Consider the following 25932-nt stretch of genomic DNA (forward strand, 5'->3'; position numbering starts at 1 on the left):
TATATTTACTGCATAGTATTTATCACTTAACTGTGTCAGGCTTGCTTAATGCTAGGAAATAAAATAACTAAAAGAATATTTTTATACCAAAACAATTGGTCTGAAGTTCAGTCTTTGAGTGTGTGAATTCATTTGCTGAATGAGTATGAACAACAAATGCTTAACACTGCCCTCTGATAAAGCCTTACTGCTCGACCACACTACCACAAATAGAGCGTGAGTGCTATCTACTTTACCTCTGCCTACCTTTTGGGTTCCACTGTACCTCACTTTGGTATAGTATATACAGAGCCAGCTTCCTATACAGATATACTACTTTTGTGAATTCACAAGACTTTACACAAGTAGGCCAAGAAATAGTACTCCTAGAAAATAATTGTGAACTGCATTTCAGCATGAGCAAATATCCAGGTGTACATTTTCTCATGTGAACTGCTGCCTAACACTACCTTCAGCCCCAGTATGTAGATCTGTTAATGTTAATGTTAAGAGACATTTATTTAGCGCACTGTCACCATGAGTTTCCTGGCGCTGATGGGATACTGAGATTGGACAATAGGAATTTAGTGAGGATGGGAGAAGAGCAAAGTTTTTAAGGATTTCCTAAAAGAAAGAAGGGAACAAGAAGTCTTGAGTGAAAGTTGGAGAGAGTTCCACAGCTTAGGGGCCAGGTGAGAGAAACTGCGACCACCAGATTTAGTGAGTTTGAAACGGGGAACGACTAGAAGCTGGAGGTGGGTGGACCTCCGGGTGCGAGGGGGACAATAAGGAGTGATCAGGGACTTCAGGAAAGCAGGGGAGGGACCAGTGAGAGCCTTGAAGACCAGGCAGTGGACCTTAAAAGCTATTCTTTCACTGACTGGTAGCCAGTGGAGTTGATGTAATAAAGGTTGGGCCGACTGCCATCTGGGGATTTTGAATGCAAGTCTGGCAGCCTGGTTCTGAACAATCTGTAGCCTGGACAACTGGGATTTGGGAAGGCCATGATATATAGAATTGGAGAAGTCCAGACGGGACATTACCAGGGCTATTAAGACTTGTAGTTATTCAAAAAGGGATGTCAGGGGGAAAAAGGCTATATAGGGCAGCCCCCCACTCAGCGCATATCAAACAGAAAGCCCTATTAAGCCTGCATTCTATATTTCTCAGAATCTGTAACCAATGGGGCCACACATCATATCGGCTCACCCAGGAAATATAAATATATACTGTTACTGTGTTACAGGTCCGGACATGCCTTAAAATATATAAACATGAATGTGTACAGACTCACCCACATAGAAAAAATATGTGAGAACGCCAGGAAAGTACCTCACGGACGCAACACCCGAGGGGGTTCCCGGTTTGTTAATTACCGGTATACCCACTTCTCATCATCGGCTACTTTCCTGGCACGGAGGATGAAAATAAGTGCAAAAGAGAAGTGCACCAGAGAGAATAGAGAAGGAGAAAGACAAGGAGTGTACAGTTACACTTCCTAGTGGGACAGACAGAGTTATTGATAACAAAAGTGCCCACACCCAACACACAGAGAAAAATTAAAAATGTGTAGTTTGGCTGGCTGAGTCGATTTTATTCTGGTGCTGCCAAACTGCATGTTTAAAAATGGTTCAACTGATACCATAAGCTTTTACGACTGGACCGACATGTTTCATTGCCTTGTCATTGGCAACTTCGTCAGGGCAAATAGTTGGGTCTCTATTCACAATCCTCCACCTTTTATATGAGGACCTTATGCTCGAATATGGTACTCGTACCCTCGAGCATCAAGAAGACGGTGTGTCACAGATCACGAGATCGTCTTGGAAACCCCAAAAAGTGAGTTTACTGCTGCCGAGTCCCTCCGGCGCTTCCGACGTCGGAGGTGGAGGATTGTGAATAGAGACCCAACATCTCGACATCAGGAAGACATAGTGAGGAGGACGCGATGAAAGGCAGAGCTTTGCGTATGACAGCCGCCACCCCACCGCCACGACGGCCAGTAGGCCGATTGGTGTTCAGCATGTAATAGTTGGGGGGTAGAGCAGCCAGGATGTCAGGGAGGGAGAGATCAGACAGCCAGATCTCAGTGAGCAGCAGAATATCAGGATTCTCAGCTGTCAACATAAGAAAGATATCGGCATGATGTTGGGGAAGAGACCGTGTATTGAGATAAAATATACGAATGCAGGTCTCGGACGGGGTGGGGACAGATGCAGATGCCCGGATGAGTCTGGGAGAAGGCAGGTCGGCCGAGATGCCAAGAGACACCAGACGATCCCAAGTTGTGGATAGAAGAGCACAAGGGGGACACTGGAGGCTTCTGAGCGAAGCAGAGGAGTAAGTAATGGGAGGGGCGGAATCCCAGGGCCCTGGGCCCGTCTGGCCGCAGACGGGCTCAGACGGGCTGGACTTTGGCGCGACTTCGGCGCGCTGACGGCGTGCCCGCTGCGCCCGTCCCCTGCGCTCCCTGTAAAGGGGCGCCAGATCTGTGGAAACGTGGCAAAATAAGGGAATTGCTAGTATTCAAACCCTACTATGGAAGTAGCCCTAGCATAATCAGAGAGGATATTTCAGAGCTCTTATATATAATGAGATTGCTGCCATAATTTGTTGCCGCATTACATGGCAATAAAGGGACAAGCGGATTTTGTTACAGGACAAGTAGGTTTATCAGGCAACCTGCCCATGGACAAGTAGATATTTTATTAAATTCCACACCCCTGTTAGAAGAATCTGTCAGAAATCAAGTACTCTGAACAGCAAAATTGAACTGCTGTAATTTTTTCAAACTTTCTCCAAAATTGAAACTATTGGGGCTGTTCAGATATGTTTGCTTATACTGAAATTTCGATTGGTCTAAACTTCAGGTGTAAGTTTATACCTTTTATCCGCCTGCAGCCTTTAATTTCTTTTGGGAAAACCAAGATTTAGTGTCCAAATATTACCTTGAGGAGGTTTGGCAAGTGGTCAGGAAGAGCTTTTCTGGGACTTTGCACATGCAGGGTATATTCAACCAAGCTCAGCCCCCCAGGAGCAGCGTGGGAGAATACAGTATATGATTCACAGGAAACCATATTAGAAGAAAAGGAGCAGCGGTACATTGGAAAACACAAACTATTGCAACCTACAGCCCCATGAGGAAAAAGTAACCAGAAGGACTGCCTGAAAAAATCCTTATGGTACCACAGCATTTGGCTTTAAAGGTCCATCATATATGGACATCTATTTAAACAAGCAAAGAAGCAGGGCAAAAATCTCCTATTACAAGTAAAAGGAATCTGCAGAATCAATGCATGGACTTCTCGATACCAAAAATTTAGGAAAGAGGAAAAAATACAAAAAGTTGAGGGAAAAAGGCCAATCCAGGTCAGCATAAAACCTTGCAGAGAAAAGAATCTGGACTATGGAAGGTGTAATGAAGGAACAGAGGCCAAGTGTTACTAGGCTTTGCATGTGCTCTAGCTTGATTGTTAAGCTATATTCTGGGCAAAAGGTCAACTTAATTATTGGGCCTGGAAGTACCATGATTCTAAATCGCATGATCTCCAAATCAAAGATAAAGGTGAACCATTTTTTTAAAAAATCCAAATCAAATATATCCTCCTCACAATCGTCCAACCTACTGATCTGCTGTGAAGTCAATAGCAGCTATCCACATTAAAGTGGTAAAGTGCCCAAAGCCTTTACTTACAGCACCTTATAAACAAAGTGATTTGAAAGTGAACTGAATTAACTGGATAGTGTATAGTTGGCAGTTTTTCATTACTCAATAACTGTGTAAAGCAGGATCAGACAGACTATTGTAATATGTGAACATTAACGAAAGAACATAAATTTAAATACGATACAAACTCACTTGTTTGTATACAGGTAGTATGCAAATTATTTAAAAAAAACACATCAATGTACTTACTCTGCTCATAGACTCGAAACACTTCCTAACCAAAGACTCCACATCGTTTGGTCTGTCCTGTACATTTATCCAGTCTAACAATGAGACATTAAAAGAAGGCAGATTTTCATCACAAATTTCTTCAGAGGTCTGAGAGTCCCGTGGTCCCCCAACACTTTCTGAGTCAGTGCCCTCCAGAGCAGATTGTTCCACTGTCTTGGAAAGTAAAGTTAAATGTAACTTGTTCATTTGAGGTTCTTCAGAAAAAAGCACCACATCACTAGACTTTTCGGTATCCAGAGTTTCAGTTCCCTCGAGTTCAGCAGAAGAGATCATTCTCCCTAGGCACATTCTGTAGCTATGTCTGGTCAGGCACTCCAGCAGTGGAATCTTGGCCATTACAGAAACTGCTGCCCCCAAGCTTAAAATTGTAAAAGAAAAAGAAGTAAAAACAGAAACATTAGCATATAAAACCAAATGATGTGCTCTTCTAGGAAAGATGTACAGTCTAGCAGATAAGGCAATGAAATAGGAGTAAATGTACCAGTTTGGCAACACATCAGACCATTGCTATTTCAGTTTGCAGATCGCAAACACAAGCATAATACATGACCATGATATATGACAAACCATAATGCAAAAACAAAATAATCCCTTTGAAAAATAAGAAAAAGACTAAAGACACTTTACTATTGAGAGATTTAAGTAATTCTTACAACAATAAATAGCAGTTCTAATATATCGAAAATTGAGTTAAGTAGCAAAAATTTCAACAACAGATGACAGCAATGTCAAGGAGTAGAGGAAAGCATAATGTGCCATTGGCATAACTGTCCGCACAAATAGAAAGATCAATAGGTTTTATCCAACTGAAGAAATGAATTCAATGGGGCCTGGACAGGAGTACCAGCTTGTTTGTGACTCTTCTTCCCTTGACATTAAGACATTAAGCAGTTTTGGCATCAACCCTTTCTTTCTGTGGCCTCTTGTGAACTGCCTTTTAAAATCATTTTTAGGTCAAGGCTGAGCTTCGCATGTGCTGCTGCGAGGCATGCAGTAGTGGAGTATGTCTTTGAAGTCCCGCCCACTCTCCGCCCATATTTTTATTGGACTTGTTTCATTGTCCTTCATAAACGCAGGCTTCCGAGTCGTTCTTGGACTTGTTAGCTTCTCCTTGGTACCGCATTGTCTACATTTGTTACCTCCCTTAACGACTGGGCCTTTTATTTATCATCTTCTTGGCTGTGAGCAGTATTTTGTTTAATGATGTGCCCGTATTCCAGCCCCTAGGTCGCAGCACGTCACCCGCTTTTATTTGACTTATTAATGGTGGTCCGTTTCAACTATAGCGGCTGTGTTTCTTTCTTTCTTTCACTTACTAATGGCGATCCGCTTTAAGTATAGAAACAGCGCTTACTTATTTTTTTTTATTTACTAGCGACCATGCAGCACTTTCACATTCATAGAGGCCACGCCCTTTTCTTTAGACAAGCTGTGTCTAAAGAAGGGTGCGCGGCTGCTATCGAAGTGAAAGGGCAGCATGGGCAATTTTATAACAAGCATTGGCATAGCCAATAGGTCTCGCCTTTGGGACCTTATAAGTGCTTAGCTATGCAACAGTTGTTGCACCAAGGATATTGGGCTGCATAACTAAATACTTATAAGGTCACAAAAGCGAGATCTATTGGCTATGCCAATGCTTGCTAGATTGCGCGAAAGTGACCAAATTAGAGCTCTTTACACGAGCACCAGATTACATTACATGAGTCAGATTTCTGTTTTTAAGTCACGGGGAGAATGGTGGTTGCAGGACTAAAAGGGACAAACTGGACAAACGAGGGATTAGCAGATTTGTGTTTTGTTAAGCCTGTGGGTGGGATGCAGTGGCAAAGCCATCAAACATAGCAGTGTGCGGTTTGAGGGTCTTACGGCTGTTGAAAGAAAGAAAAAAAGTGGGGTAGTGTGTCGAGGTTTATTATTGTGGCGGTTTTTGGAGAAGTAAGGTGCACTGTGTGTTGCAGACAGAAATATTTACCCGCTGCAGTACAAGAAGATTGTACATACCAGCCATTGTGGTTGTTACTGAAAAGAGAGCGTGATTGACAAATCCTCCAGAACTGGAAAAAGAAAGCCGGATGTGCTTCTTGATGAGCCACCTAAGTCAGTTGGCCTGCCTGGTCTGCAAATGTCCACATCACTAATAAACATCAACACAGCTGGTGCCCGGGAAAGAGACTGCAGAGAGGGTGGTGGGAGAGAGGCCAAGTGGCCTCTTAACCCTAAAGGCGCGGTGACGCCCTGTGAGGAACTGCCTGACACTGCCTGGCCCATGACTGGAGTGTGTGTGCGTGAAAATGCACCACTACATGTGCTGTGTGCAGTTGAGCGTTATTGTTAATGCTGCTCGCAGTTTATCAGTTTTGCTTGTTTACTTGCCTACTGTCCCTGCTTGAGAGAATCCTATTGGGTGTAGCCCCCACTGTAGGGATTGCGCGGGTCCCCTTGGTGATGGTAAAATCTTTCTGAACGAGACAAAACATCTGTGTGAGGATGGAGCGCACCTCAAAGACTGCCTCTTATAGCACTTTTGTGAATCAAAATATTTTGAAGTGTGTGTTTTCAAATTGGTTATTCAAAACATATATGACAGCTGGCTGGAAGCCTTGTTGACGTGAATGTTGCCCCTGATAAATGCGGTGACTTGAATGTCTCTTATTTATTTTTTATTTATTTTTATTATTTATTTCAATGGTTTGGTTTAAGGGGTTTTGCGACCAGTAGAAGCTATAGATGCAGTTTAGATCCAGGTTCGGTAAACGCAGCTTACCATTCATACGTTGATGGCAAATCGAGGTTCATTAAGTGGGTAGTAGTAACATTTGTAATTTACAGCGCTTAGAAATGGCAAAAGTGTTATGTATCAAATTATTAGTGTAAGATCCTTCAGTATCCTGTGCGCAACACCTATGGATATTCCATGCTGCACTGGTGTCGTGAGAGGGAAGCTTGCACTCCTGCTTCCTTCCTTCGCACCCTGTGTTTGTTGTTGCCTACCGTATACTGCGCGCTCTTATGCACTCTGAACCTTGTGCATGTGAGGGACGCTTGCACTTGGCGGCCTTTGCTTGTTCTGCACTGTGATATGGGGAGGCGTACAGTGTTGCTGCTTACACTTCACCAACGCTCTGCTGACCACCGACTGTGAAGGAAGCTTGATTGCTGAAACAGTATCTTTCTATGGGTATGGCCGTATGGGGACAGTGTTTCCTCCGAATGTATTATGTTTTCTGTAAAATGGGACATCAGCCTCCCTTTGGTTTCTGAACTCTGCCTTCTTAAGATCCACAGTGTCCAGGCTCCTGAGCTCCTCCAACCTCCCTAAATAAACAATTGGTCTCTCCCACATAACTCTGTGATCAAGGTAACTGCAAGCCTGTCAAAGGGGAGTGAAGTCGTGAGGAAATTAAACATAGTTGTGAATGTGTTTGGGACCTCGAGCATTAATTAGTCTTCAGGGTGCTGGAAGTTTGTTGTTAAGAGAAGAGCGCATGTTGATGCAGGTTACAGAATCTGTGATTCTGCGGCAAGAGAGCTGTGCTTATTAAAAAACAAGGGAGGGCGAGGGTGAGAAGAAAAGTGCGGCCGCAAAAGTGAACGCGACGACCATCTATTTCCAATTAACGAGATAGCGAGACAGGCAAATGTAAGCAAGCGCGGGCGCGATAATTGGAAACAGATGGCGCCGCTGCTCGCTCCCGCAAGGTGTATGCCGCACATGCAAGAGTGCTCATTGGAAACAGTGCAGTAACTGCAAGAGTTTTCCAAAATGTACAGACTAATTCCAAAAAGTCATCTCCTATGCAGCGCTTGCTCGCTGCGCTGGGCTAGACCTAAAAATGACCATCATCTGTCTACAGATAAGGATTTGAAGGCGACTTCAGAGACCGTGTTTTTAAATCGGGCTCCTCCAACGAGTAGCCTGTGAGCTACTGAAAGCTCAATCGCTATCTGACAGTATCTCTCCTGTTTGCACTGTAGCTTACTAAGTTTGAAGTGTTTGCTTTGCTTTAGTTAATATACTGATACCAAAATTGAAAAGGGTGTATTTGAGGTGAAAAAATGCACCCTTCTGAGCAACATTTAGATGACGCCAACACTATCATTTTATAATATAGTTAACACATGTGCCATAGAAGCCAGGAAACATGACTTGTCATGAGCAATTAGGATTATCTAAATCATTTAGAGAAACACATAAATCTGATTATTATTTAATGGTGGTTTAATTTAATAGCTTATTTCCACCAATTTATGTAATGTTGTATCATCACAACAGTCTAATTTTCAAATGTTTTATGATTATATACTCGCATCGCTCGGTGTGACTTTCTTTAGCATTACACAACAATGGCTAAAAACGTAGAACGTGATGGTTAATTTAGCATTACTTTATGCATATGTTCAACTATATATTGGTTATCGGAGTCAGTTTGTTCTAAGAAAAAAACAGCATTGAAAGTTGTTTTTTATTTCTTTTTTACAAATGTAACTTACTTAGTAAGCTTCAGCTTGATGTCATCTATAGATTGTAGATAGCCCGAATACGCGTTTTCAAACCTGAGTAGGAGCTTTTGGTAGGAGTGCGTACAATCTTCTAAATTGGCCATGATAGCAGCCCAACCCTGATGTTGAAGATGCTCATCATGGACCAGGCCTTCACAAAACGAGCAAAGCTTCTTGGCAACTTCATACATTTCCTAGGGGAAAGAAAATCAATTACCTTCCACATGAGAAAGAAGCTACATGCCAACGGCAAATATATCTAGAAACCTGATTGCAAAATCAAAAATTAAGCTGGCCAAAACACAAATACATGACAAGAAAGTTAGTAATTAATTCCAGCAGCGATACCGACTGTACATTTCAATGCTTATAATATGTGCACTATGAGGGCGGAAATGTTGCAACACTTTTAAAAACCTCTAGTTTTTGGATAAAATTAAACTCCCAGTGATATCGGTAGGCAAGTTATATAAAAAAAATGAAACATTTTTTAAAAACCTTCCACAAACAAACAGTGCATGTTTTGTTTACTTTTTCCATTAAATAAGCTTCTTCCATTTGAAACTGCATGGTTTACATATCCCATCTTTTTTACACCACTGATGAGTACCTATACTCAAAGAAAAGCTGCAGACTAGGATCGTGAACATCATCACTTTAACCATGCTCACTGCCCAAAAAATGGTCACAAATGTTTGTGTTTACATGATGAAGTTTAACTTCAGTTTTACTGAATTTTAAGTTGCTTAGTTCCTCTTTCATGGTAGGGAGGTGGTCTTCTTTCCCAGCATTAGCAAATAACTACACAGAAAATAAAGCATACAAAGTTGAGAAGTTTAGCTTTTAAGGGTATCACTGAAATCCACTAGTTAGATCGTGCTAACTAAGATCAATGCGGGCAACCTATCCCATTACTATAAGTATAGTGATAAAGATCTTTTGGTGAAATAACGCCCCAAGTTGAGGACAATGAGTGAGAAAATATCTCGATTCTAGGCATGCACCACAGATATGAACTGCATTTTAAGGAGTTCAGGAATTGCCTCATCAGATACGGGTTTCTTACTCTTGGAACCTTCAGCTTTTGGCTTGCCACGTTGCCAATAACTTCATGCATCTTCTTTGATCAGTCTATAGGAGTACTTTGGTGTCTATTGGCTAAATACATGTGCCATTTCGCATCCAAAGCAATACAACACTGACTATTTCACAGTCTACTAGTGGCCCTGTAGCACTGGGTAGCAAGCATTCACAAAAACATCTGAAAACAGATGGTACAGTAAAAGATTTGCATTCATTTCTTTAACATATATTTTTCAGACTGTTTTCTCTATACGCGCTCCCCTGTGCAGTTTGCTGACAAATTATAAACACGGTGGCCATCTTAGAACTGTATTCGCCATACTCTACTAATGTTTACCATTCCTAGATGAAAACTATGTTTATAATCAGTCAGAGGGCGGAAAAACAGAGAATGGGGCGAGCACTGACAAGAGCATCTAAAAAATGGAAGCTATAGAAAAAAAAAAATAATTTCAGTGGTATAACTACACAGACTAAAAACAAGAACTGGCAAAGCCAAAAGCAAGCACTGCTAACAACAAACCGGTTTGTTTGCCAACATATGTTAAGAAGTAAGACCAAAAGGAGGCAAAGCACAAATAGACAGACTTGTTAGGGTAAAATTAAGAAAGGCAGATATAATTTAGAAGCATAAAACAACTAAAAAGATGCAGTGCAAATCAAGTGAAACTTTACATTTGAAGAGAAGCAATTACATTAAACAAACGTTGGGTAATATTGGGCTATTTAATTCACCTTACCATATATTTGTTGCATTTGAGGTGTGCCTTCATGGCAAAAACTCTCATATTTGAAAAGTGTGTTTCATTAGTCAAGTCTATAAAATGTAGGCAGGATCCTAATTTTATTAAAAGCATTTGAATTCCTTTCCTTCGATGGATAAGACTGCATATTCCTAGGCATACCAACTTAGCATTGACGTTGCATAAAGAAGAAAACAATGCATCTGTGGTCGTACTAGTAAGGAGGCCATAATAGACATTTTACAGCCATTGCGGCTTTCCTTATTAAATTTGAAGCTTACATCATATACCATCCTAGAAAACAGAAGCAAAAGTAACTCAGACACTACATACCAATACTCAACGCTGACCATTACATTCGTTAGCGGGAGCCAACAATTATTTCTTGCTCTTCCTCAGGAACACCCATGTCTAGTTCATGGACTTCCCCTTCCATGAGAAACAAGAAATCACAATAATCCCTCATGAAAAGAAACTCTCCATCTTCTCTTCATCTTCTTTCAAAGATCAGATTTTCATCCCCATTTAATTGCAACATTGTGATTCAAGTCTCTGGTGTTAACTTTAAACTATATAAATATAATTTGCTATTTTTAGGCCCATGGAAACTAATAGTGCTAATGTTTCCTCTTCACTTGCATCTTCTGCTACTACACCTCTCCCCCCAAATTCTATATCAATAACCAATGGGTTCAGGAGTAAGGGAAGGATGCGCTTTAGTCCTAAAATAGGTGGACAGCCATGTGATATCTGGTACTTACTACAGGCTGGTAATGCCTTGAAACGGTGGGTATAACGGTCAGAGAAAAAGATATTTAGTTGCAACAGTGGCTTTCTAAGTTACGTCCACTTCACCTCTCTGAGACTCTTACCTAAACAGATTACTCTGATCCCAATAAACTAATGCAACTGTAAATCCATGGGTGTCTTTCAGAAAATAGGACAGTTATGCTCCAACATATTCAGCCCCTACTTCTCATTTTTGTAAAGCATTCATTGCACATTATGCACACATGGATGCCAATTAACTGGATTTTGATCATGCAATGGGTGAAAATGAAAAAAACTGTGCCAGTTTCAGAAGGCACTATTAGGCTGATTACCCACCAAATCTTGCTATTTAACCAGTTGACATGACACCAGTGGTCATGTCCCTAAAACAGACATCCCAACGTCCTACAAGAGGTTTGGACATAGAATATTACATGTACATGGCTCTTCATCTTGAAACTCCTTCAGACTGCCTCTGTGTCTGGACTCAGACCAATGAAATAAAATTAACAAAAAAAACATGAACACACTTCGGTTCTGGTAGGCACATAAGCTTGAATTCAGCTGACTCCTACTGCCAGACAACAAAGGTCACTCAATCTAGAACAAGGGGATGACTAAAAGCCCACTATATGTAAATATTTATTATTTTGGAAAAAATGGGTCATCGACAACAAGCTGAAGCTCTCTGTTAGGAAATCCTACAATGGCTCAAACAGGAAGGAGGAGCTTTGGGACATTTGAAAAATACCAGGCCCTCTACTTAGATCTGGAAGTACATCCACTGCACCAAAGGAACTTCATTAGCTAGATTTGGCTCGTCTCCGTCGTCAAGAACCAAATGAGGCTTACACATAAATGCAGGAAGAAAGACAGACCAGGAATGGAATTCAAGCATATCTGCCATTGTTCCTCCAGATTGAGCCCAAGTCTAGTGAGCCGACAGTCATCTTCTTATTGACCTGGAGAGGACATATTTACATGCAGGCATAGCTGGCACTGAAGCTGGTCTGAACCTTGCAGAAGGAAGTGACCAAATCCCAAGCAGACAGCACGAGACCCAGCAGACTTAATTAATGAATTAAATATTATTTATTAAGTGCTACACCTTCCTCAAAGAGGAGTCCTCGTACTACTGACAGAATATACCATTCTGCACACTTGCTTATCCATGGAAAAGCAAGATTTTCAACATCTGTTTAAATTATATTCCGATTGACATTTTACTTAGTGAAATGGGGAGTCTATTCCAGAGCTTTGCCACTACGAGGAAATAGGACCATCCACCACTTCTGGACCATAGAGACTTACAGGAGACAGAGAATGACCGATCAAAGTGCTCTGCTAGGCTGATATCCAGTAACCCTACCTCCGAGTTAAAAGAGGCCCTTATGATAAAAGGCTCTATGGGTTAAGACCAGAGCCTTGAAGTGGATGCAGTTTTTCACTGGGAGCCAATGGAGTTTTCTCTGGCTAAGGAGAGATGGATTTATGGTGGGAGATGCTGAGAATTAATCACCAAAGATGAAACAATAGTTTTTCTGGTGTGATCAATAACGAAATTTACCACTTTGGTGAGAGATCTGAAAAGAACAAAACAGGCAGATGTGATTCTTTGAATTTGGGGTAGAAGGGAAAGATCCTTATGAATTTGAACCCCTAAAGAATAATGCCCCCACTCATATACATGGTCATCTATTAGACCCTGTTTTCAGCAGCTGGAATGGTGTGAGCGTGTATCAGCCCGTCCCTGTTCCCTGGTCCGACCACTTCCTAATACCATTCACTATTCATTGCCCTAATATAGATACTCGCCGAGGAGAAAAAAACTGCTATCCCAGACGTAAATGGAAGAACTTCTCATCTGACACCTTTAGTAAACTATTAGAGCTTGGAGGTCCACCAGGAGGTGATGACTGTGAAAGTGCCAACAGGAATCTGGAGAAGCGTATTCTAGACCCATTAAATGAGGCAGCCCAGAAGTGTCCTACAAAGACTAAAACCCGAGAAAAAAAGTCTGCCCCCTGGTTTACGTCGGAATTACAAATGGCCAAATCCGAATGCAAAAAATTAGAGCGCAAATGGCGGGTTGATTTTTGCCCTCAAATCAAGAACGCGTACAAGGAGGCTCCAAGAAAATATAAAATTTCACTTCGTAGAACTAAGGCTGTGCACTATAAAAGTCGCATTGAGGAGGCAGATAACTCCTCACGTGAATTATATAAAGTCTTCAAAGAAATCTCTGTAGCAGCCAGCGAAAACACTCCTGAAAAAGACTCAGTAGAGGAATGCAACAGAATAGCTAATTTTTTCGCTGGAAAGGTTCAAGATATATATGCCACCTTCTCGGGCGGCATAATCTGTGGACGTGACTTCGAGGAAACTGTAGGAGTAAGCAAGGTAGAGAACTGCTTTAGAACCTTTCTGGTACCCCCTACAGAGAGACTATTAAACATCTGTCGTAGTATCAAATCAGGCTCCCCTAGAGACCCTGCACCCCCCCGGGTGCTGGGTAAAAGCATCTCGGTACTGGAACCTTACATTAGGCACGTTCTCCAAGTCTCCTTCACCACTGGCACTCTTCCGGGTGAATGGAAGAAAGCTATAGTTCTGCCTATCAAAAAGAAACCTAATATTAGTCAGGAGGTGCTAGCAAATTTGAGACCCATTTCCCTGCTGCCCTATTTAGCTAAAGTGGCAGAGAAAGTGGCTAATATACAAATTATGGCTCACTTGGAGAAGAACAAACTTCTTCACCCCTCTCAGTCTGGGTTCCGACCGGGCTTCTCCACTGAAACGGCCCTGTTGAAAGCAACTGAGACCCTGCGTCAAAAGGCGGACTCCGGACACACCATGGCACTGATAATGCTTGACCTTAGTGCAGCGTTCGACACTGTAGCTCATTCCATCCTGCTACAGTGTCTGAACAAAGTCGGGTTCACGGAGTCCGCACTAAGATGGCTTAAAGCATTCCTTACGGACCGCAGCTTTCAGGTCCAAAGGGGCTCGTTTAAATCCTCTGCCATTGCACTTGAACAGGGAGTGCCTCAGGGCTCAGCTTTAAGCCCTAGCCTGTTCAATCTCTATTTGGCCCCCTTGGCAGAAGTGGTGCAAGTGTTTGGTGTAGATTTAGTTTCATACGCTGACGACACCCAACTGCTGATCTCCCTGTCCCAAGCCCCTAACACAGCTGCCTCCAACTTCAAGGCCTGTATGCAGGCCTTAGCAGGATGGATGAGCTCACATTGTCTGAAACTCAATGGTTCAAAAACTGAGGTTGTGGTGATCGGAGGGAACAACTCTAGCTGGACAGGAGACTGGTGGCCAGCATGCCTGGGCCCCACGCCCAAGCCGAGCAAGGAGGCTAAGAATTTGGGAATCTGGGTTGATCCCAACTTGTCCTATGAAGGCCATGTAAATCGAGTAGTGGGAAAATGTTTTGGAATACTCAAAACCCTCAACCGCACGCTGGATCTACTACCGTTAGAGGCCCGGCGGACCTTGACTCAAGCCCTGGTTACATCCCGTATGGACTACGGGAATGTGCTACTCTTAGGTACCACCGAAAAAAACCTTAAACGATTGCAAGTCCTCCAGAATACCGCTGCCAGGTTAGTACTGAGACTCCCGAAAAGAGCAGCTTCCCAACCTGCCTTGGCGTCGCTACACTGGCTTCCGGTCAGAAAGAGAGTGCTATACAAAGCACTCCTAATATGCCATAGGATTGTTTGGCATAAAGCCCCATCCTATCTTTCTGACCTGATACAGACATATGAACCCACCAGAGAATTACGCTCTGCAGGAGCAGGACTACTAATAATTCCTCGTGTCAGAAGAGCAAAAATGGGTGGACGCTCTTTCAGACATCTGGCAGCCAGCAATTGGAATAAACTCCCTATCAGCCTTAGGCTAGAAGGATCTGAAATTAAGTTCAGAAAACTTCTCAAGACCTATCTGTATAAAAACTAGCTAACTGGTTGATCGCAGGGTGGTAGTCTGCCTCTCTCTTTTTGGTTTTCTTTTTTTTCTCCGCAGCGCGGGGACATGCCGTGAAGGCGTCACCAGGCGCTTTATAAATCTCTTTATTTTTTTATTATTATCAATGTAAGGCTGAGGGCGGCCACCAGCTGTGTAACCAAGGGGAAGTTTTGCCCCCAAAGAACAGTATCTAAGCTTAATCGAAGCTGAGTTTTAAACAACTCATTTTCATTCAGTCTTCAACTCCTACGAGACAACCTTTGAAAGCCTCTTGAATCCTTCCCTTCATCTCATCAAAGGAGATCTTTAATTGAGTACTGTGCGTATATCATATTTCCTTGAGACCTCAGGCCACTACAATCTAGGAAGAGGGATGCATATAGATATTAAATAGTCTGGAGCTCAAGGGAGACCCCTGGCAGACACCATATCTGAGGTTTCACAGTAGAAATGACAACCAGGGTTCGATAGAAAAGGCAGGAAACGACTGGAGCCATTGTTGTGCTAGACCTTGAATCCCTGTATTTCCTAGCCGTTCCAGAAAGATGGAATGAGGTACAGAGGCAAAGGATGCAGAGAAGTCCAATAGGATACCCACTACGGAATGGTCCTAGTAAAGACGGATTCTGATTAATTTAGCCACTTCAATAAGGGCAGATTCTGTGCAGATTCTTGGTCGAAAACCTGATTGCAGTACTATGGAGTTAGTGGCTTGTTAACACAAACTGTGAAAGCTGTCTTAGTGGCGGCCAGGGGTAGAGATAGGTATGAAATTACTTAAATTACTTAACACAGTGGGGTGTGAGTTCTTTTTCTTTTGATAATAGTAAAAGTTGGGCTTGATTCCACTGCTGACTCAAGTAACTAGATAGAAAAACAGTTCAACACAAACTAAGCACTGAAATGGTGTTTTTAGAATCTGTGGAGGACAAGGGTTCAGCGTAGAATCAGATCTATTGAATATTTCATGGACACATTCTTCTAGAGAGATCATATTAAATGCTGGTAAATAAGGTCCTGCACAGTGGCTCTGGGTATTCCTTTCTGTGTGGTCAGGCCACACTGCCTGTCAAATTCAGCATTAGTATACTCAATATTATTGTGCAATGATGGAATGATGACACGGGCACCAAACACTGGCGAAACCCACCCTGTACTATAATGGGCCGGGAGGCGCTGTTCAAGTTGATGGTGCTTCCCCGACTGTTGTATACATTGCAAACTTCAAAAGAGTAGACTCGGAACTCAGAGCGCTTTTATGGTGTGGGTTGGACCGCAGATAGCATTTTCCAAACTCCAGAGAGGGATATATGACGGAGGATTAGCCGTTCAAGACCTCCGGGGCAACTCCTGGGCAGCCTAATTGGTTGCAGTTAATGGGTGGATGTTTGGGGAAAGGTCGTAGCCAGCATATAGGGTTGATAGACTAGCTATGGGCAGGAAAGGACCACAGGTGCTGCTATATACCAAGCCGACAAGGACACGCCTACCAGCACATACATACACTGTGACTAAAACACAGCATGCAGCAATGAGATATTTGGGCTGGGAGGGCAAGCTAACAGGGATGACACCCCTTTGGGAAAGGCACTGCATGAAAGGAGTAGACGACCTGGGGGGCTTCACCAAATGGGAATTGCTGGGACTGGAAACCCTGGGAGAACTATGGAGAGGACCGGCATACATCACGTTCACGACCCTACAGAACATGATATGAATAAAGGAGAATGGCTAAGATATCTCCAGTTTGGACACGCAATCCGAAAATAAATCAGAGAAGGAGAGACTCTGGTGGAGGCCTCCCTGCTGGAAAACAGAATCCTGACTGAACAGCTGCAGGAGAAAACCATCTCCTTGCTGTATAGGAAAATATTCAATAATGCCCCCAACATGCTGAACACACTTAAAGGCACATGGAAAAGGGACTTTGGCCCTTTTGAAGAAGAAGAATGGTCAGAGGCACTTCAGGGCCCGAGGTGTGTGGCAATACGAGCAAGTTTTCGGTTAATAAAACTAAAAATTCCACATAGAGTATCCTAACCAAGATCAGTGCGGCACCGCATGGGACGTAGTGAAAACACATTCTGCTATAGAGGTTGCGGGTTAGAAGGGACCTTCTATCAACTGTTGTGGGAATGGGAAAACGACCTAGATTGGTGCTGGCAAGCAGAACGCACTGTCTATGCAAGCAGGGGATGGCCGAAGAAATGGGAAAGGGTTTAGGGGGATTGGCAGACCTTCAGGGCTTCAGTGAGACCATACCAAATGTAGTAACTAGCCCAGGATGTTTACTGGGAAGGCACACCAATATATAACTGAACTCCAACCAAGTGTAACAAAGGGGGTGACAATGTCAAATTATTAACTCCATTCTGTACTGCTCATTGTTTATGAGGTAATAAAAACAGTTATAAAAAATATATTTATTGTGGAAAAAGTAGAAGAGATTATTGCATGGTTCAGCTGAGGTAGAAACAGAAGCGGACAAGCTGTAGGAGCAACATATGATTGCTAAATTTTTGAAACTTTTCTTAAAGTATTTGCTGCCAAGGCAATTTTAGATTCATTCAGTTTGGGATTTCCAAATCAGCTTTTGATAATTATTTAGATTTTCCTTGTGTAGCTTTGGAGAATCACAATGTTTTCACCAAACGTTTCTTTAAATGTTTACAGTGGCTTTTCTCAACACTAAGCTATGCAGTAAACCCTGGGAAAGTAGGTGTATTTCTCTTAGAGGACCCATTTTTCAACTGGGCAATTTAATGGATGGCCGATGGCCAGGGTTAGCCAATCACTGGTAGCCTTAATATTAGGTTCCATATTTCCCTTCAATGTTGGTTCAGCAGAGGGAAGTACGCATATGAAATTCTCTTACGTGACTGTACCCCATGCCAGTGAAGGTTTGGTGTTAACTCTTTCATAGGATGAATCCAATTTATATGAAAAGGCAAAGGGTACTAGTAGGTGAGCTATACAAAGAAGACCGAGAGAAGTGCTGATCATTAGGTTGATGAGGTTCGAAAAAATGAAGTCCAGGGTTTGGCCAGCCTTATGTGTTGGATCTACCACAAGCTGAAAGAGGTTGAGGCTTTTGAGAGCCACCTTCAGTTGAAAGGTTGCTATTTCATAAACCTGTGTCATCTGCACAGACGTTAAATTCTGCAAAAAAATTTGAAATTTAAAAATGTAATACAAATGGGGGCTAGCACATTGGATAAAGCCTCTGCATATTCAGTCTAATATTCAGGCAGATGATAAGCAGCTTCCCCTGAAAATGAATACTTAGGGGTGAGCTAAGCAAAAATAAAACAATCTCTCTATTCCATGTTTGTCGTCCAGCTTGGTGAAGGAGCATGTTAGATAAAAGCGATGAATTACAGCAATGCCTCCTCTCAATCAACCTTGAGGATCCAAATGCATTATGGAAAAACCCAGGTGAATCAGATAAGATCGAGAGTTCTCCTATAACCAGGTTTATGTAAGGAAAACCAGTCCCCACTTATCCTCATCTTAGGAGGCTCTGTATATCAAGGGCCTGCTTACGTAGGGGTTTTGCATTAATTAACAAGTTACTTACCTCTGGTAAAGCCTTATCTGGTAGAACCTCTATCAAGCCTCAAATTCCTCACCTTAGAATATCCCCAGGCATCAGACTGGATACAGAGGTTTTCATGAACAATACCCCTGCGTTCTGGTGGCGGTCGTTTGGCTCCATGTGCGCAGTGTCACTATAGGCGCGACCCTAGCAAGCAGACATCAGTATCTTTTTGTGACCTTCCTAGCCAGAAGTGTAAAGCCATAAAGTACACTAAAACACTGAAAGTAGGACCCTTAAAAGGGGAACAGTCACTTAGTATGATATCTGTTCGCGGAGAGGATGAGGAATCTGCAGCTAGATAGAGTATTTACCAGACAAGGCGTTACTGAAGGTAAGTAACTTGCTCATTTGATAGAGACTTCTAGCTGCAGATTCCTTATCTTAAAGTAGATAGAAATCTACTAGGAAGGCCGTTTTGATGGTAAGGAGCCTGATAGTACACCTGTGTAAGAAGTCGAAAGAAGGAATAAATTAAGGTCCCAGTGTGGCGTAATAAAGGATGCAGGTGGGAATAGGAGTTGTAAACCGTTCAAAAACCTATGTACAATAGGGGACTTGAAGAGGGATGGCCGATCTGGTAAATACAGAAATGCAGAGAGGGCAGAAAGATAGCCTTTCAAAGTGCCCAGACCTTTTGGGCTAAGGACAGATTCAACAAAATAATCTGGGAAAGGGGTGCAGAAAGAGGATCAACTTGCCTGTCTGTACACCATGTCAACTTACTCCAATGGCAGGAACATACCTTTATAGTGGAGGGACACCGGGTTGCCAAGATAAAATAAAATAAATAAATAAATAAATGTTATTTGAAAAGTGTTATACAGCGCTGGCTAGACCCGGAGGAATCAGAGCGCTGAGATAGGACATTGCATAGAACATTGTTACATAGTTACATCAGATTACAGTTACAGTTAGCAGTGTATGCTTGGGAGAGACTCGGCTATAGCTGCATAGGACAGCTTCATCGAGCAGCGCCCAAGGGTATTCGGGCTCAGCGGTAAGTACAAATAGCCTTAGTTTCAGACCGTGGGTCCTCGTCATAGTTCCAGGTAGGATATTGCATAGTACATTTTTACATAGTTACATCAGATTACAGTTACAGTTGCAGTTACCAGTGTATGCTTGGGAGAGAAACGTGAGCATACATATTAATATAGGAAATTAGCGTGTAGCATATCCAAGACATACGTCATAGGGGAATGGAAGATAGTGGGGGAAAGGTAAAAATAGGGGAGGTAAGCAGACAGTGTCCGGTAGATCTGAAGGGGGAAAGAATCCCAGGGGGAACAAAGCAGTCAAAGTAGTCGAAGAGTGAGAGATATAGAACCGTGAAGAAACCGTGAAGAACAATGTCCGCTGCCCAGCTGGATAGGTGACGGCCGATGGGGTGACCCAGGGCCAGACTACGCTGTAGCTCCATAGGACAGCTCCACCGGGCAGCGGCCAACGGTATTTGGGGCTCCGCGGTAAGTACAAGTAGCTTTAGTTTCAGACCGTGGGTCCTCGTCATAGTTCCACAGCAGGTGTTGCTGGCATGCACTGTCAGCATTGTCCTCCATCACGCCCCCATGGTCGGAGAGGGAAGGGAGAGGTCACTGGCGAAGTCCAAGCATTGTGTGTGGATGGACGGTGCGCAGCTGTATCCAATGACTACGATTCAGGTGCAGCTACAAGGCATTAAGGGCACAGGGGTATGGTGGGACGCAGGGTTAGCTGCATTAGACCCTTCTGTTACAGCGCATGAAAATGAAATGCTGTATGAGAGACTGCCGTAGGTCAGGTGTAGATACAGCAAGTGTTATGCGCAATCTTGAATACCAATCTCTCGGCTGCCTCAACAAAGGCAGAGCAAGGAGAACACTAAAGAAAAAAAAATTGCAGCAGATCAAGGGGCCATTATTGAAGGAGCTGTCAGTTTGTGCTCCATATTGCACATGGGTCAAATAATTGTAGCGGGGTGAGTGTAGACGAGGTACGGATGGGGAAATTGCTGCCCCCATATGAGCGTCAGGCAGGTACCGGCACTAGTCTGCAGAAGGAAGGAAACAGATGCATCACTGGCCCGGGACAGCAGCGATAAATTTGGTGAATCCGCCATTTTAGGGTCGGGCAGCATCTCGGGGCTGAGCGCCATGAATGGCGAGTACACTAAAACAGACAACAAACAAATGGTACCTTGAGCAGCGGAAGACAGATGGATTTCCTCATAATGAGCAGCCTCTCTGAGCATGAAGCAGATGCACCGTTGGACTGGAGGTGCGGCGATCGATCGGGTGAGTCCGCCATTTTGGGGTCGATGCAGAATTCACCTTCGGAAAACTTCCCGGGGGAAGAAGTCGGCAAATCCACATTTAGGGATGTGGGCCGAATGGTGGGGGCGCTGTTTCCTGGAAAAACGAAGGTCGTTGGCAGCGCGGTACACTTCTTCCAGGACCAGGCGCACACTGCTCCCCGGGTGCCATCATGCCGTATTCATCGGTGGGGACGTTGCGGCTCATATCTCAACGAGGTAGGGTCTAACAAAGCCGAAATTGGGCTTCTAGCAATCCGCATGTATTTCGATAGAGGAGTCTTTAATTTGGGTGCTGAGAATGTGCGGTGGGACGCCGCTCAGGAAGCACGGCAGGATGGGTTGGTACAGACTTCGAACTGAAAGTCGAAAGCTGTCAACTGTCACCGCTCATTTTCCACAGATGAAGGCGAAGAGTTTTCAGATTTGGGTGCTAAACCCTGTCCTGTTCCCCCAACAGAATATACTCCCACAGAGGCAGCTTGATTGAAGGACCTGTGCTTATCCTCAACAGCTCAGGATACCAGACTCTTTGGGCCCCAAACCCAGAGCGACAAGGAGAACTTGGGCCCAGTTCCTGACATCGTTGATAACACTGGGCAGGAGTGGTGTTGGAGGAAAGGCATACAGGAGGGCTGACCCCATTCAAGACAAAACATGTCTCCAAATGAAAGCCGCCTAGGAAACTCTGAAATGCAAACCTGTTGACATTTTGCATTCTTTTTTTTTTTTTTTTTAAATTTTTAAAACCTTTATTGTATCAAAGCACACAGCTATTCAGCCTAACATCCCGGAGGCAAGGCAGCATGGTACCAGGAGAACTATAGTGCAAAACGAATCACATCAGGACATTGCAGGTTGTTTTTTATTTTATATAATAACAAAAACCAAGAAAGAAGCGCCAAAGGGCGCATGAGAAAGGCAATGGAGGAAAAAGAAATGCGTATGAGTCAGTTGGAGGCATCGGAGGTCAGGTAAGAATCTAGAAAAGAACGGAAAGTAGGATGTAGAAAAGGGGGGGGGGGAAGGATGGCAGGAGAATTACAGCAGGTGTAAAATAGCTGGTGTCAACGGTTACGGTGACGGGTGTTCCTCGCGGGGAATAGGCTCCGGTGGTAAGCACAGGTCACCCCTGTAAGCATTCCACGCCCCCCACACCTTGTTCCACGTCTGAGGCCTCCCCCTGGCAGCGTACACCGTCTTCTCTCGCAGCATACACCAATCCATATTGGCCTTCCATTGCACCACCAGGGGGGCTGTGTTAGAACCCCATTTCTGCGCTATATCTCGCTTAGCAATCATGTTGCCTAGTGTAGCCCAACGAGTCTGCGCCGTGTTGTAGTCGTTCGGCTCCCAAATGTTGAGGAGGCACCTCCGCGCCTCTGCTGTCAACTCAACTCCAGTCACTTCCCTCATTACTCGGTGTACTCTCTCCCAGTAGGGGGCAATGACAGGGCACTCCCACAAGATATGCATGAAGGTAGCAAGGGCTCCACAGCCACGACGACAAAGGCCATCAGGCGAGAAGCCCATGTGCACAAGCCGGGGGCCGGTAACATACACCCGGTGGAGGATCTTGAACTGCACTAGTCGCAGACGCGAGGAAATGGCGACCTCCTTAGGGGAAGACACAGCACTCTGCCAGTCCTCGTCGTCCAGTTCCAGGCCGTCGGCTACCCACTGTTCTCGCAGGCGCTGGAGGAGGTCAACTCTAACATTGATCAGCTTCTTGTAGGACAAAGAAATGGCACTATCAGGCATATGGCCGTCCAGAATCCTGTCCTCCAAGGGGGAGCTTTCGGGGATTTCGCCCTCCTCTGGCCTAGCAGCATTTAGCGCGTGCTTCAGTTGGGCGTAACGGAAAAACTCCGATCCACCCAAGTGGTATTCAGCCTGTAGTTGGGGAAAAGTCTTGACCTCTCCTTTAGCTACCATGTCTTCCACCCTCGAGATACCTATAAGGTCCCATTTATCAAAACCCTTGGTGTGCCAGAGCTTGCCTAGGATATCGGAATCATACAGAGGGGTGAATCTCGTCAGTCTGCCCTGCCAGCCCTGTATCTTGGTAATCATCCGCCACGTGTGAACCGCTGCCTTGGTCGGGCCCGTAAGGCGCCGATCAAAGGACCTGGAATACAGGGCGCGGTAATAGTTGCCTCCACGCAAAAGCCACCTGTCCATAGCGTAACCCGGACTATCCGCGGGGCCATAAAGGCCATGGTTGATGGCAGTGAGCTGAGAGGACCAGTAGTACCTCCGCACATCTGGTAGAGCGATGCCCCCGTCGTACCACGGCAATGTAAGCTTCTGGATGGCGATGCGAGGCCGACCCCCCCAGAGCAGGGCACGTTGCAGGCTCTCAACCTCTCTAAAGTAGCGAGCCGGAACAAGGTCCTGGGTATTTTGCAGGGCATATAGAAACCTGGGCAGGGACATCATTTTGAACAATGCCGCCCGGCCCAGGAGAGAAAGCGGAAGCTTGCGCCAACTATCCACATCCCTCCACAGTCGTTGGGAGAGGAGGGAGTAGGTTGTAGTCATATCGCGCCTTAGGACTACCCGATATGTAAATTCCCAGGTACTTGAAGCCTTGCCCTGCCAATTGTATATTGCAGCCCCTAGGGAGGCGCGGCGTGTCTCCTTTGAGAATGTAAAGGGAGGACTTGGCCCAGTTGATAATCAGGCCCGAATAGCGCCCAAACAGCCGGAGTACGTCGCACGCCACAATAAGCGACTTACAGGGAGAGGTAAGGTAAAGCAGGATGTCGTCCGCATATAGGGAGACCCTGTCTTCAAAACCCGGGGCCCAGATGATTCCATGCAGGTCGGGGTGCGAGCGTAACATGGCCGCAAGTGGCTCCAGGGCCAGCGCAAACAGGAGTGGTGACAGGGGGCAACCCTGTCTAGTGCCACGATGAAGCGCAAAGGAAGCCGACATGCGACCGTTAACTGTGACAGCAGCCAATGGGCACGCATAAAGAAGTTGCACCCAGCCCAGGAAGCCCGGTCCAAACCCAAGCTTTGCTAACACTGCCCAAAGGTAGCTCCACTCCAGGGAGTCCAAGGCCATCGTGGCATCAAGGGAAGCAAGTACCGCCGGTTCTTCCAGGGCGTGAGCCCTGGCCATGACACCATGCAGCCGTCGCAGGTTGAGGGCAGTGTTGCGGCGGGGAATAAAACCTGATTGGTCCGGGTGTACCAAGTCGCTGATGACTCCGACCAGCCGATTTGCAAGCAGTTTAGCCAGGATCTTGGGTTCCGCGTTGAGGAGAGAGATAGGACGGTAGGATCTACAAACGTCCCTCGGCTTGCCTTCCTCGTGAATGACCACTATGGTGGCCAGTCGTTGATCCAAAGGGAGGACACCCTCCTCCCGGGCCCGCAGGAACATAGCTCTCAGATGAGGAGAGACCACGTCCGGCCTGATCTTGTATAACTCAACCGGTATGCCATTGGGGCCGGTAGCTTTACCCGACCGCAGGGCGCGGATCGCCAAGGCAATCTCGTCCGCGGTTATATCTCGATCCATATCAGAAAGACAGGGGAGGTCAATCGTCGAGAGAAACTCGGCTGAATCAGCCTCGGAGCGGTCTGAACCAGAAGTATAGACACCCCGGAAGTAGTCTGCAAAAGACTCGGCAATAGCGCTTGGGTCCGTGACCGCCACTCCGTCCTCGCCCAGGATCTCCGGAACCACCCGGCTCGCCATCTCGCGCCTGTCCAACCAGGCCAGTAACTTACCGGCCTTATCACCGACGTCATAAATGCGACCCTGCTGTTCCTTGGCCAAAACTAGGGCGGCATTCGTAGCGAGATCATGATACTCCGACTGTTTCAGGGAGAGGTCGTGCATAAGAGAAGGGTCTGGCTCAGGCCCCAAACGGGACTCGAGATCCAGGACTTCTTCTTCAATATGCGCAAGGTCGGCATCACGAGCTCGCTTAGCCTCCGCGATGAGAGCTAGGGCCTCACCCCGCAACACAGTCTTGAATGCCTCCCACAGGGTGACCGCCGAGCCTACCGAGCCAGCATTTTCGGAGAAATACAAGTCGATGGCCTTGGCTAGGAGTGCGCGCGTCTTGTGGTTGCGGAAATACCAAGGGTTCACCGCCACCGGACGGCTGGACAGGACGATGCCAAAGTCGAACGAGACCCACAACGGAGAGTGATCAGAAACGCCCCGTGCCAGAAAACGGGCCTCAGACACGGCAGGCGAATGTGCCGCAAGGGTAAGGACATAATCTATACGGGACAGACTCCCATTGGCACTGGAGAGGAAGGAAAAGTGGCGGAGCGCGGGGTGCAGCAGTCGCCAGCTATCCACCAAACCCATGGAGTCGAGGAAGGCCGGCAGCCACATTTGGGAACTCCGGAGGTCCCTCGGCGGTTGGCGATCAAGGGTGCCAGAGCAGACTGAGTTGAGATCACCCCCCAGGATCAATAAGCCCGCAGGCAGGGACAAGATGGCGCCACCAAGGTCTTGAAAGGTGCTGGATTGGAGGCCTGGGGGAACATAAACCGAAAGCAACGCTAGGGCACGCCCCTCCCATCTTCCCGCCACAGCGGCGTAGCGTCCCCTATCATCAAGCACTGTGACGTCTATTTCAAGGGGCAGGGACGCACGCACAAGAATGCCCGCCCCCCGGGAACCCGAGGAGAACCCAGAGTGGGCAACCATTTTGTAGCCTTTACGGTTTAAGGCCTTGCAGGAGTTCCCTACCAAATGCGTCTCCTGCAGAAGCACAACATCGGGCATATGTCTCTTTATCAATTGAATTACCACCCCTCTCTTAACTCGGTCACCCAACCCATTAACATTCCAGCTAAGCACTTTTAAATTCCTACCCCCCATCGTCCAACAACCCGCCCCACCCGACCCCAACCAACTCAATCATCAAATATACAGTAAAAGACACAATCCATTGCCTCAAGAAAGGGGAAGAGAAAGAACAAACGAACAAATAAACTTGCATAGTTGCACCCCCCACCCTGCACCCCTGCATATGACTGAAAAGCCCCCCCAACCAGCAGT

The 25932-nt window shown here is 45.3% G+C and overlaps 1 protein-coding gene across 7 annotated transcripts in view; it reads right to left on the reverse strand.

Moving 5' to 3' along the window:
* Window positions 1-25932, reverse strand: part of RB1CC1 (RB1 inducible coiled-coil 1) — a 544646-nt gene that overhangs the window by 393695 nt on the left and 125019 nt on the right. For all 7 annotated transcript variants that reach the window (XM_086965748.1, XM_086965743.1, XM_086965750.1 and 4 more), the window contains 2 exons: window positions 8429-8631; window positions 3896-4295 (listed from right to left, as the gene is read on the reverse strand). In XM_086965748.1, the coding sequence (XP_086821874.1) occupies window positions 3896-4295; window positions 8429-8631 (603 nt within the window). The remainder of the gene's footprint in view (window positions 1-3895; window positions 4296-8428; window positions 8632-25932) is intronic.

Source organism: Lissotriton vulgaris, chromosome 4_1 (assembly GCF_964263255.1).
Source record: "Lissotriton vulgaris chromosome 4_1, aLisVul1.2, whole genome shotgun sequence".
Lineage (NCBI taxonomy): Eukaryota > Metazoa > Chordata > Amphibia > Caudata > Salamandridae > Lissotriton > Lissotriton vulgaris.